The sequence below is a fragment of the Hypomesus transpacificus genome, chromosome 10, assembly GCF_021917145.1.
Source record: "Hypomesus transpacificus isolate Combined female chromosome 10, fHypTra1, whole genome shotgun sequence".
Lineage (NCBI taxonomy): Eukaryota > Metazoa > Chordata > Actinopteri > Osmeriformes > Osmeridae > Hypomesus > Hypomesus transpacificus.
The window spans coordinates 4,186,950-4,199,285 of NC_061069.1; the positions used below are offsets into that span (position 1 = coordinate 4,186,950).

Here is a 12,336-nt window from a genome sequence, read left to right on the forward strand (position 1 = left end):
ACTTTCTGTCTATGACATTCTACAGAGTTTTACTGAATTATATTAGCCTTTGTGTAATGGATGGTGTATATGTTGTTGTATAATCTCAATGTGTATGGCCCTCAGTGCCCACCATAGCTGTAACAAGCACAAGTAGAAACTGAATTTAAGTTGGTTTAAACGTTTTTTGTAGCGTGCCTTTATTTTGAAAAGTGTAATTTTTCTTTACAGTAGAATATGATTATTTAAAATGTTAAATGTAGGTCTAGTGTAAGGTTTTAGGTAGGGCTAGGTTATTACAAATGTAACTCGTTACTACCGCGAATAATCATGCGGGCACAGTTTCTGATAACAGCTCACAAAAAAACAGCTTTCGGTGCAACACCGGAAGTACTCTTGGTTAGTGTTGCTACAAACCCATTATAACTCTATGCTACAAACAGAGAGGACACGTGTAGAGGATTTTGCAACTTTTGAAGAGGCATGGAAGTTGCTCAATTAAAAGAGGTTTTCAATGAAAAATCCGTGTTCCATGTAAGTAACTTTCAGTAATTCCGTGTAATTTTGGATTACGCATCCTGCGTGTGGTGTAACCAGAGAATGTATAATAATAACTTAAACAGGCTCTGGTGTAACTGCTGTGCTGCTAGTTGACTGTGGAATCTATAGTGTTGGGGGTAACGCGTTATGTAGCTGAATATAGCGCGTTACTTCTTGACATTGAGTTATATTAATACAGGTACTTACTTATCCAAGTTACTGCATGAATTCGACAAAATAGCCTTATAAATACAGATTGTTGCCTAAAGGACACTTCCAGGGCGCAGTAGCCTACTGTTTGCCTTTGATTCACGCTGCGCGGTCAAACACAACAGCAATCATGGCCTGCAGAACGTGTTACGGTTTCGGCGTGGTAATATTCCCTCTATTAAGCTTTCATTGAAGATATTGGAAAAAACATTTCGGTGGAATGCAAACTGTGCCCTAACAAAATATTATCTACTGCCAGAAACAGCACTTCAAACTTTCGATGGTGTCTACAAAGAAACGAAGCTGAAAGCTAGCAAAAAATCCACGAGATGGCGACCCGTTTCTACAACTCGCTACTAAAAGTAAAAGTAATATCATAAGTAATAATTTTCTTTGTACAGAAAGTAATAATGTTACTTAATCACACTACTCTTACTGAACAATAGTAAGTAATAACTAATACATTACTTTCGAGTAACTTCCCCTAACACTGGGAATCTATGGTGTGAAAACAAGGCCGTAGGCATGGAGTCAACATTAGGGGGGGACGAATTAACATTTACATTATTTATTCACTTAGAAGACGCGTTTATCCAGAGCGACTTCCAAGAGAGAGCATTACAAATGTGCATAGGTCAATGATCCTAAACGATGAGATGGCCCCAAAAACATTGTGGGCAGCCAAAACATGAAGCAAAGCCTACATTGTAAAAATCAAATAAGTGCCAATGGGAAGAAACATAAAAGCATGTAGTTAAACAAATTACAATTAAACAACATGAGCCTCAAAAGTGCAAGAGTGTTGAATACCTGTAGGAAAACAAGCAATAATATAATTCACAGCGAGAATACATTTTTTTAATGATAATTTCGGACAGCGTGCGTGGTTACCTGTCGTAGCCAGGGTTTCCCACAGCACTTAGCGGCTATGGCAGTAGTTCCCAACCCTGGTCCTCAGGGCACCCCTGTCCTGCACGTTTTAGAAGTTTCCCTGCTCCAACACACCTGATTCAAATGAATGGTCATAAGCAGGCTTCTGCAGAGCTGGATAACGACCCATTCAGTTGAATCAGGTGTGTTGGAGCAGGGAAACATCTAAAACATGCAGGACAGTGGTGCCCTGAAGACCAGGGTTGGGAACCACTGGACTAAGCAACACACGCCTGCCGCCTTACCTACGTTGCCCAAAACGTCCTATGCCGGTTATTTTGTAGATTTTTTTTGTTGAACTATTGGATCTGGCTAGAGCCACACTGGATCTGCCATAAGCAATCGCTAGCTTTTGGCAACTCCTTAACCACTAAAGGAGCGAGCTGGAAAATTAAACTTTTCCCAATCCCCGTGGGGAGGAGGGCCACAACATCATGGCCACCGACAAAACTCAGCAAACAGGGTTCTTGCTCCAGCTTTAACTTCGGGATATTCGGCAGTGTTGCCACACCGGACCGAATGGCGTCACTCGGATCTTTCTCCACCGCCATTACTGAACTACAACTCAAACTAGTGCATTACATCAACTTCATCGTTCTCAGCCACTCCCTCTGTTGGGTGATTGGACCACCAAAAATTAGACCTAGTACAGAATGAAAATTGAGCGTAAGTATGTAGGAGGGCAGAGCCAGGCTACACCCTAGCACCGTAACTACGAAATTTTCTGCAGGAAACCCTGTACATTTATATGTTTATTTTTATAAATCAATATATTGGGGGGAACATTTTGACCAGATTTGAATATTGGGGAGATGTGTGTCCCCCCAATATATATTATGATTTTGGCCTTGAAAACATACAAATATGATTTAGTGCTGGGAAGACATGCAATTGATGTACATTGCTGCTCACCACTTACCACCTAAATGTAATATTATAGGGTTGCCACTTTGCTTCGTTGACTGCCTCATTCTTCTGGGAATACTTTCCATTTGTTAGTATGTTCTTGGTGTGAGGTCGGTCACTGATTGGATTATTATATCTGGTATCCTGACAGATAGAGCTAGCGCTCAAGTAAGTAAGAGTTGACTAGTAGCGATCCATCCAAATGTAGGCCTGACACCTATATAAGACACATGTATGCTTCTTGGATATGTGCAACTCTCTTTTTTGTATTCAAATGGGGTCTGATGGCTGAGCGGTTAGGGAGTTGGGCTATTAATCAGAAGGTTGTTGGTTCGATTCCCGGCCGTGCCAAATGACATTGTGTCCTTGGGCAAGGCACTTTACCCTACGTGCCTTGTACTTACTGTAAGTCGCTCTGGATAAGAGCGTCTGCTAAATGACTAAATGTAAAAAAATGCATTTGGATTCTTATTTTACTTGTAGGACATTGATGAATCCAAGAACAATGAGTCCAGAGTGGTTAATGACAGAGGTGGTGATGATGGACGCCAAAAAGTATGTGCTACCCTCAAGCAACTGTCTGTGAGGCTAACAGACTGCAGGAAACTGCTGGGATCAAAAGACTGTATCTTTCTTGGTAAGGAAAATACAATTCTGTGTTAGAATGTTTTCTGTGTGCTACTGCTTTTCTGAAGCATTGTTGAACTAACATACATGTTTCATTTCTTATTTTTACAGGACAGCGGCACAGCTACCATTCTACGAGACTAAACCATTCTTCATTAAGAGAAGAGAAGAAGGGCCATGTTTGCTCAGAATGTGGGAAGAAGTTCTATTCACTGGCATACCTGGAAATGCATCAGCATGTACACAGAGGAGTGAAACCAAATCACTGTGCTGACTGTGGAAAGGGTTTTACTTCAATGGCTGGATTAGTGTTACATCAGGGTGTACATTCTAGAAAGAAAGTCCATACCTGTTCTTACTGCAAGAAGACATTCTTTGGGCTAAGAGAATTGAAAACACACCAATGGACACACACTGTAGATCAACCATACCACTGCTCAGACTGTGGATTGGGTTTTAGTAAACTGAAGGATTTAAGCATGCATCTACCTAAACATAGTATTGAGAAACCTTATCACTGTGAACATTGCGGTAAAAACTTTTCCGCCCTGACGGGATTAACCACTCACCAAAGGATACACAGCGGAGAGAAGCCTTACCATTGCACAGAATGTGAAAAGGCTTTTGTGACTTCATGGGCATTGTCTAGTCACCAAAGGACACATTCCAAGGAAAAATCTTTCCAGTGCACCGACTGTGGAAAGTTATTCAGGACACCAGCTGAGCTGAAAACTCATCTGGTAATACATAAAGAAGATAGACCTTATCAATGTTCTGATTGTGGGAAAGATTTCAGGAGAATGTCTGGTCTGAAACTTCATTGGAGAACGCACACTGGTGAGAAACCTTATACGTGTAAAGATTGTGGTAAGAAGTTTGCTCAACGGCCACATTTAAAATCACACCAGGTAACACACACTGGAGAGAGGCCATTTTGTTGTACTGATTGTGGCAAAGGCTTCACTCAGTCATCTCATCTAAGAATCCATCAGAAGATGTATCATAAAGGAGAAAAACCCTTTAGCTGCACAGACTGCGGAAAAAGCTTTACAATTCCCTATTACTTGAAAATGCATCGATTATCACACACGAAAGATAAATTATACCATTGCTCTTACTGTGAAAAGATGTTCTCTTATGACAATACCCTAAGAGCACATGAACGCATACACACCGGAGAGAAGCCTTACATTTGCAACATTTGTGGCGATCGTTTCCGAACATCTGGACCCTTGTTGATACACACACGTCGACACACAGGAGAAAAGCCCTTCTGCTGCATTACCTGTGGAAATTCGTACACCACTGGACGCGGCCTAAAATTGCATGAGATGAACCACACTGGAGTGAAACCGTTTGCCTGCGATTGTGGCAAAGCTTTCAAGTCACGGCCTGAGCTTGGTCTGCATATGAAACGGCATAAGCCTAACACTTAACAACGAGAAAAGTTACCCAACAGAAAGACCAATGACATATCTGGGAACACCTGGGGGAAAATAGGGAATCACATCTGTCTCCCTCTTGATATTGTTGGTGGGTTTTCATCACATGCTTTTGGTAGAAAACCTACTGACTGAAATGTACTGTATGTATTCATTAAGGGTTTTTACTGTTGACTAACTGTACAACGGATATATATATATGACACACACACTACCGGTCAAAGGTTTTAGAACACCTCAACTTTACCAGTTTTTATTTAAATTTACATAGTTTAATGTCTCGATGTACTCTGTAGGTTGCATTGCACCCTTCTGTCCAGTTCATCCCAAAACAGCTTGATGGGGTTTAAGTCTGGAGACTGTGCTGGCATTTCCATGATTTGAAGCCTCCCGTCTTGTTCTTTTCTTCTAAAGTAGTTCTGACATAGCCTGGAGATATGTTTTGGGTCATTATCTTCCTGTAGGATGAACCCCTTACCAACTAGGCATATACCAGAGGCTATAGCATGGTGCTGCAAAATTCTGTGATAGCAGTTTGGGTTCAGGGTGCCACTCACTCACTTGCTTACTTCGACCAGTGTTAAGCTGAGCTTGAAGCTGTTGTCCTGTGACCCGCCTATCACGCAAGCTGTTGACTCTCAGAAACCTCTGATTCTGTTCTTCCTGTTCTACCTCTTCCTGTCAGTTTCCAAGTGCCTTTTGATGGTGTACTAACTGACAACTTGGCTTCTTAGCAATTTCTATTGAATGTAAATATGTACACTTTAAGGATTTTAATGGTCTGTCTGTATGTCTTCCTTTGTTAATCGAAAATCAAAACTTTTTTTAACCTGTACCATTTCAGGTTATTCACTGGACTTGAACTGCTTAAATATCATAAAAAATGTGGGTGTTTTAAAACTTTATTTTTTGAATGAACATATATATTGTTTGGGATCATACATGATTTTATGTAAATTCAAACTACAACAGTTCTTTGCTTGACATTTAGTGAATGACAACTTCAGAGTTCCATGGATTATAGACCACCAATTGTAGCTTTTTCCCCTAACAATTATAAATGAATGCATTGATTGAATGGAGAAAGGTTACCTCCTAGTGGCTCAAACTCTGGACCCTTGGCCTTTACAGTGGTAGGCCTACCTGCAAAATTAAGTTGGTTTGCACGACCCAGATTGACACTGAAAACAGGACTCTCATTCACTGAACATACCTCAGAAGTAAGTAAGGTGGTGGAAAACCCGCTCTACTAAACTGACCTTTATTTAGACAGGCCAGTCTTGAGTGCAACTCCCCTGTTAACGTTAAAGAGCTGTTAACACCAAGATTTGGAAGATTTTATGTAAATACAATTTAAGGAATGCAATCGGCTTTATACTAAATCTGCCATCCAATTATCTGAGTTTAATGGGCGAGACAGTGCGCACTTTTATTATGAAAAGTTTGAAGCACGCAGATAACGTAGATATATCACGTGATTGTTTCATAAATATTTTTTAAAAATGGCGCTTCCCTATATCAGTCGTGTGATTCTTAGACACTCAAGTAAAATAAAACAACTTTTTCCGGCTAGCAGACACAGTTTGTCAATTGATAGTCTAATTCGTGCAAGGGTACAATCGATGCAATATCAGCATTCTGTAACATCTAAATTAAGTGAGCCGTACAGCTCTGTATTGGGAAGGTCAATGCATGGCAGTGAACAAAATGGTACTAGGAATCGTGCACATTGCTGGACCTATGGAATCTGGAGTGTAATGGGTACATCTTTAGTTTTGGCTTAACGTAGGATATATTACACTATTTTGATGGGCTGAGCCTCGAAATAATTGAAGCAATCCTTGGCCATTGAGTAGCTACTTCTGAAAATATTTTATTTGTTTCAGGGACTATCAATGAATTGACATTCATTCATCAAAATAATAGTAATAGTAAAAATATCCGTCTAGTAAGTGATAGCCTAACCAGACTTGTTCTCTTCAGCATTTTCGTTCTTCGGTCAAACTGAGGAGGATACTAGAGATGAAGCCCAGAAGAAAGAGGATGAGATCATCTTACTTTTGAAGAAAGCTAAAGTAAGCACCAGTGAGACTGATAAAGAATACAATTCCCTTGCATTAAAGTTGTCAGTTTTTAGGTAGATAATGTTTCTCATATCTTTTGTGTCCACTTTCACATTCACACTACCAGCTCAGTATGAAGAGGGGTCAACTTCATGTAGCCTCTGGGTTCCTTCATCAGGCAATAGCATTGGCTCATAAGATCCACAACACACAAGCCATTATCTATACCTACAGCCTGGTAAGTGTGAATGACAAACAACCTATTCATTCAAAATATTGTAGTGGGGTTTGCTTGTTTTAAGATCGAAGTACTTAATGTATAATAAAGTCTCGAGGCACCACCCTAATATTGGTTTAGGACATTAGGGAATCCTATATTTAATATGTATTAATCAGTCTAATCTTAAGTAGTGAATTTTATGAAGGTAGAGCAGATCGGATAATGTGAGAGATACGCGAGTATTATACACAAGGATTTATTTAAGAAAATGTAATAGAAATGAACAAATACCAGATCAGTTATGGGTTAGTTTGGCCAGAGTAGTACAGTAGGCCTATTCTAATGAAGACGAGCTACACGATGGCTGTGTGGAGGGTGAAGAGAGAGAGAGTGAGAAAGAGAGGGAGAGGTAGGCCTCTGTAGTAACAATGGACGATCAATGGCAACTGACCTAAAGATGGTTAGGGTTAAATCATTTGTAAAATACAATCAATCATCAACAATTGAATCACAACATGCCAATATGTCACAAGTAAGAAATATTGGAAATCACAGTTACTTTGTCGGTTTGAAGAAAGGAGGCAATGGTTCGTTATGTCCAACGAGTAGAAAATAGAATCTCTCTTCAGGTTCTGGGCGCTTAGTGAATGTGCAGGTTGAGAGGAATAGGTTAAAGAGTGACGCGTTCACCTCAGTTTAATCCTACGAACAAGCGGGGGTGATTGTATTTTTGGGGGTTTTATACTCCAAAGAACAGGGGTTTATCCATGTAAAGGTGACCTCTCTCATTGGTCAGTTACTCCCCACCTGGGCATCGTCCTGAGATCTGCCCAAAGGTGTGAAGTGAATTTTAGCTTTGAGTTCCGTTATCTCAAATATCCATGGAATGCTTAAACTTCAGAATATAACAATACGACATTCATAAATGGTTTTGTTAGTATGACACAATAATTTTGATATCAAGATTGACTGACTTAACTCTACCTGAAGGGAAGTTATAATCAAACATCAATTAAACAACGTTCTAAGTAAATGAGAAAAACACACATTATAACACATCGACTACTGTCATTGAATTAGTGTCCATGAGCCATGTAGTCCTTGAGAATATATTTCTTAATCCACTAAAGAAAGTTCTTCCTTATAAATCCTTTGTCTGATACCGAGGCAGTGTGGCCTCTGTTCCTGGCCCCATGCTGGGCCAGAAGCTTTCAAGCTTCTCCTGATAAGAACGGGGGGGGGGAAACCCCCTTTCTTCTTGCCGGGGTAGGGGAAAGATGTGATGGCATGTGGTTTGTTGGTGACTCTACTACAATGTATTTTCCATATCGTCAATACTATTAAATAAATATGAGTTTTTACTTATTAAAATGTTGTTTGTGTGTGTTGAGCTATGACACAATAATAACACAAATCTATCAAGAAGTAAAGGATTATTATCATACACCAAGATTAAGATGTAAGTAAAAATAGAGAAATGAAATTGGAAATCAGCTCTTGACCTGGTCTAAGATACCTGACATTTTACAACAATTTCTTAATAAAATAAGGATTAAGTGTAAATATTATTAATCACATCTGTCCATTAAAAGAGAAACATCCTTGTCTACCTATTATTTTACAGAACACATACATTCTTGAACGCTGGTCAATCCTCTGTATAATCTACTTCCTCTGTGCTACCTACTGTAACATGAGCGTAATGAGCTGCATTGTTTCTATGACTACAACACAGCTCAATCCCTGCAATCGATCAATTAACCTCTTGTTCTCTTTTTTTTCTACAGATGGCAAACCTGGCCTATGTCCAAGGTCAACTGGACAACGTGAGTGCAGGTTGTCCCAATAGTCTGTGTTTATACTCAGTACTTCTCCTCGTGTTAGCTTTCCCCACATGTATAGCTTAATGGTTTTGCCTGTTGTCGCACTTTTTCCCTATAAACACCGTATCACCTCATGGATGTCTTTTTGGTGCTGTATGTGAACTGTGTGTGTTCTTCTTTCCAGGCAGAAAAACTCTTCAAAGCAGCCATGAGTTTCATGCTATCTGGAGGAACACCACAGGTGAGTTACTCATCTGCTTAATGGCCTGGGTGCCTTTGTGGTCCGACAACCTGTCTTACAGAAGAAACTTATTGTTAGATCAATAATCTTTTTTTATTGTCGGTTCCCTATTTATAACCATAGGATGACAATGCAGTCGTTGAGATGTCTTTGAAGCTTGCTACCATATATGCTGGCCAAAATAAGTAAGTGTATTTTAATGGAATTGTCATTGTCATAGGTGACAGAAAATGCTTGGCCATTTTAATCTTCTTTGAAAGATCAAATTTGTTACACAATTATTAACAGTGCTGACATCCTTACATTTAAAATATGATGTTAATATATTGAATTAAGAGGGATCAAACTTAGTGGAATGCAAGTTAAAAAGAGCGTAAAGAAAATAGGAATTATTTGAATGGTGACAAGTATCGCTGTGTTTATCATTAACATTTTGTTGTCCCACACAAATAACGAAGTTATTCCTCTTGTAACACAATATGAAAATAGTTTCCTGACTTTAATGGTATCTGTTTTTTCTTGTCTTCTCCAAGGAAGGAGTTGGCAGAGCATGGGTTTCAGTTCTGCACTGAATCTCTTGAAGCCAAGCTGGAGAAGAAGGAAACCTCCACAGAGGAGCAATCAGAAGAACAAGCAGGTCAGTTCAGATCTCTCTTGGAATAAATAAAAAGGAATTTTAAACAGGATTGATCCACACATTATAACCATAATGACACAAACCTGTTCTATTAAGCTTTGATTTTGACCTTGCACATACAACCACCTCACCAATGGTTCTCACTCTTTTCCAGAGGAGGCAAAGAAGCACCGCAAGGAGACACGTCTGTTGCTGGGCCTTTGCCTTGACTCCAGAGCTCGGTACATGGCTGTCACGCAGCGCCCGAGCCAGGCCACCAGAGACTACCAGAGCGCCCTAAAGATCTGCCAGGAGGAGCAGGGGGACACCCATCCGCAAGTACGTCCTAGCTCCACAATGTGTTCACTTTTAAAGCCTTCCTAGTTTCCTTCCTTTGAGTTCCGATTTCACCGATCCAGTCTGGAAAATGTTAAGTATCTGTATAACAACTTGAACTTGACTTTATGATCTGTAAGCACTAAAGTGATTTCCTCAGGTATCATGTTCAATATTTTGTGCCTTTTTCTTTTCAGTCCATTGTGCTTCTGAGCGACCTGGCCACAATTCTAGATCAACAGGGGCGGTACGATGAGGCCCTTCCTCTGGTGAAAAAGGCAGTGGATCTGAGCAGGGCTGCCGGCCATCCGGACCAGCACGTTTTGATGGGAAACATGGCCGGCATCCTGCTCCACCAAGGTAATGAGGAGCAGTGACTAGGAACTCTGCAAACACTTGTCAGAGTGGAATATGTTTAACTGCGGTCTACGTCATACTACTTTGGTATTCTGCCGACATCAAGCGATCAGAAACAGTTTTGCTCAGCAAATGTATCACTGTCGATAGACAGGAGAAGGTTGTTGCTCATGGTGAGCAGTTATTTGCTGCATGCTGTTATAGTATTTTCTTAATTTGTTGTTTCACAGTATGACTCCATGGCAATTCATAGTTGACTAATTATTAACCAATTATTAGCTGTGTGTCATCCTTTCTGGTTGTTCGGTTCTATATTTTGTAAGTTTCCTTAAAATTTCAATCACAACTATTGCTTATTTGTTCTGGCTCATCTCTTGTTTTGGTTGGAAACAGGTCATTTGGATGAGTCAGTCCATCTCTATAAAGAGGCTCTGACTTTGGCCATGTCCGTGGGAGATGAAGAGGCTGTGGAGCAGATTCTGGCAGGACTGAAAGAGGTAGACAAAAAGAGGAATGAACCTAAGGAAGCCCAAGAGTGAAGGAGACAAAAGACTGGGACCTCAAATTAAGCTCAACCCTCAAGCCATTTTGTTGTTTTGCTGATTCGATTCAGTCAAATTAAACAGAGCAAGAAAAATGGTTGGCGGCTCTCCCATAAGAAAATGTAATATCTATGCTGTATGTCAAATTAAATGGAGAGGCATGGGAAGGGATTCCCAGTGTGTCAGAAAGTCTGTCCTGTTTACAAACAACACAGGTTCATCCCCTCACTTGCCATTTTGTCAGACTCTCATACATGGTGTACTTGACTGTAACAACACTGTAATCCCTGCATCCTTAACTGTGACCCTTTTCACAAGAAGAACCAGGATTCTCTCCGTTGTATTTAAAGTGGCTTTAACCAGTGTCATACCTAATCGTTTTAAACCACCACAGGCATTATGGTAACGTAACCGTTGAAAATAAAAGTTTTCCGGACTACAACAGTTTTGGCACCGGCAGCATCCAAAATAAAAATGAAATAGAGCCCTTTGTAATCCTTTTTAATTTACAGAGTTCTAGTTCCCAGGCAGAGCCTGTGTACCAGAAAACAAGCTTGCGTACAGTGGCAGCTCATGCACCTTAAGAGATCACAGTAGAACAGAGTTTTGTGGTCATCTTAGCACAGTGCAACTCCTTACCTTCCTTCATTCCTTCTATAATCACAGTACATCTTATTGTTGTAATGGTAAGTAATTGTCTACTCAAGATGAGGGAAGGAATGTTATCTGTTAGCTGAAATTACAGTAAAGAATGTTTTGAAACATTCACATTGACTATGTATTTTTGTGGACTTAATTGGCAGCTTAAAAAAGTGAAAATGTACAGAACAAAATGTAATGTAAAGCAAAACTATTTACCCATACATTTCATCAGCCTTTAGATGAGATCATCATTTTTTTTCCTTACAACTGATCATAAAAAATTAAATCTAATTTGGAGTAAAAATAAAAATGTATGAATTACTTTTAAAGTGTAGTTATGTACAAAATGAGCAGTACAAGCACACATACTAGATTGTTTGAAGAAGATATCAAAACACCCTTCTCCAAATTCACTGGTTGCCAGGGATGGTGGGCTGATTGTTTCTAGTGTGTTCTCTTCTGAAAAGAAAGCAATGTCATGTAAATGCAGTGTTTGTTATTATGACGTTCGATTCATGTTTACATAGTTAGGACATAAAAAACAAAGTTAGCATAAACATAGCTTGTTTAGTGTTAAGGGGATCTTAGAGCGTGTTTTAAGTAATAATGCATCTTACGCAGACTAAACACAAAACAAACTTTATCCCGATACTCGATACTACAAGTCTTGCGTCAAGTCTTGACGCAAGACTTGACAACCATAAACATAATTTCAGTTAACATTTTCATATACATTAAAGGATGTTATTACACTACTTATAATTCTGTGATATTTCTCAATTTGAGCTGTGCATTAAACTGGGCATTCAGCCACCCAACCAGCATATTTGAAGGGACTGAATGTCAACATTTGTTCACCTCG

The 12,336-nt window shown here is 39.7% G+C and overlaps 2 protein-coding genes across 2 annotated transcripts; both read left to right on the forward strand.

Annotated features, from left to right (window-relative positions):
- The first annotated feature begins 369 nt into the window (after positions 1 to 369).
- On the forward strand, positions 370 to 5,539 carry LOC124473017 (zinc finger protein OZF-like). The gene is made up of 3 exons (XM_047028232.1): positions 370 to 513; positions 3,049 to 3,202; positions 3,304 to 5,539. The coding sequence occupies exons 1-3, from the start codon at positions 463 to 465 to the stop codon at positions 4,626 to 4,628; spliced, it is 1,530 nt and encodes a 509-aa protein (XP_046884188.1). The 5' UTR covers positions 370 to 462; the 3' UTR covers positions 4,629 to 5,539.
- A 374-nt stretch (positions 5,540 to 5,913) lies between these two features.
- On the forward strand, positions 5,914 to 11,003 carry ttc19 (tetratricopeptide repeat domain 19). The gene is made up of 10 exons (XM_047028233.1): positions 5,914 to 6,395; positions 6,618 to 6,709; positions 6,825 to 6,935; positions 8,705 to 8,743; positions 8,925 to 8,981; positions 9,105 to 9,166; positions 9,515 to 9,618; positions 9,773 to 9,936; positions 10,131 to 10,293; positions 10,684 to 11,003. Exons 1-10 carry the CDS (start codon positions 6,137 to 6,139, stop codon positions 10,827 to 10,829), a joined length of 1,197 nt encoding a protein of 398 aa, XP_046884189.1. The 5' UTR covers positions 5,914 to 6,136; the 3' UTR covers positions 10,830 to 11,003.
- The last annotated feature ends 1,333 nt before the right edge of the window (positions 11,004 to 12,336 follow it).

Excerpts from the sequence above, each read along its gene's own strand:
- LOC124473017 (XM_047028232.1), top strand. The coding sequence starts at position 463 with ATGGAAGTTGCTCAATTAAAAGAGGTTTTCAATGAAAAATCCGTGTTC. Across the intron at positions 514-3,048 it reads ATGAAAAATCCGTGTTCCAT|GACATTGATGAATCCAAGAA; the intron begins GTAAGTAACTTT and ends TTTTACTTGTAG. Across the intron at positions 3,203-3,303 it reads AAAAGACTGTATCTTTCTTG|GACAGCGGCACAGCTACCAT; the intron begins GTAAGGAAAATA and ends TTATTTTTACAG.
- ttc19 (XM_047028233.1), top strand. The coding sequence starts at position 6,137 with ATGGCGCTTCCCTATATCAGTCGTGTGATTCTTAGACACTCAAGTAAA. Across the intron at positions 6,396-6,617 it reads TGGAATCTGGAGTGTAATGG|CATTTTCGTTCTTCGGTCAA; the intron begins GTACATCTTTAG and ends TGTTCTCTTCAG. Across the intron at positions 6,710-6,824 it reads TACTTTTGAAGAAAGCTAAA|CTCAGTATGAAGAGGGGTCA; the intron begins GTAAGCACCAGT and ends TCACACTACCAG.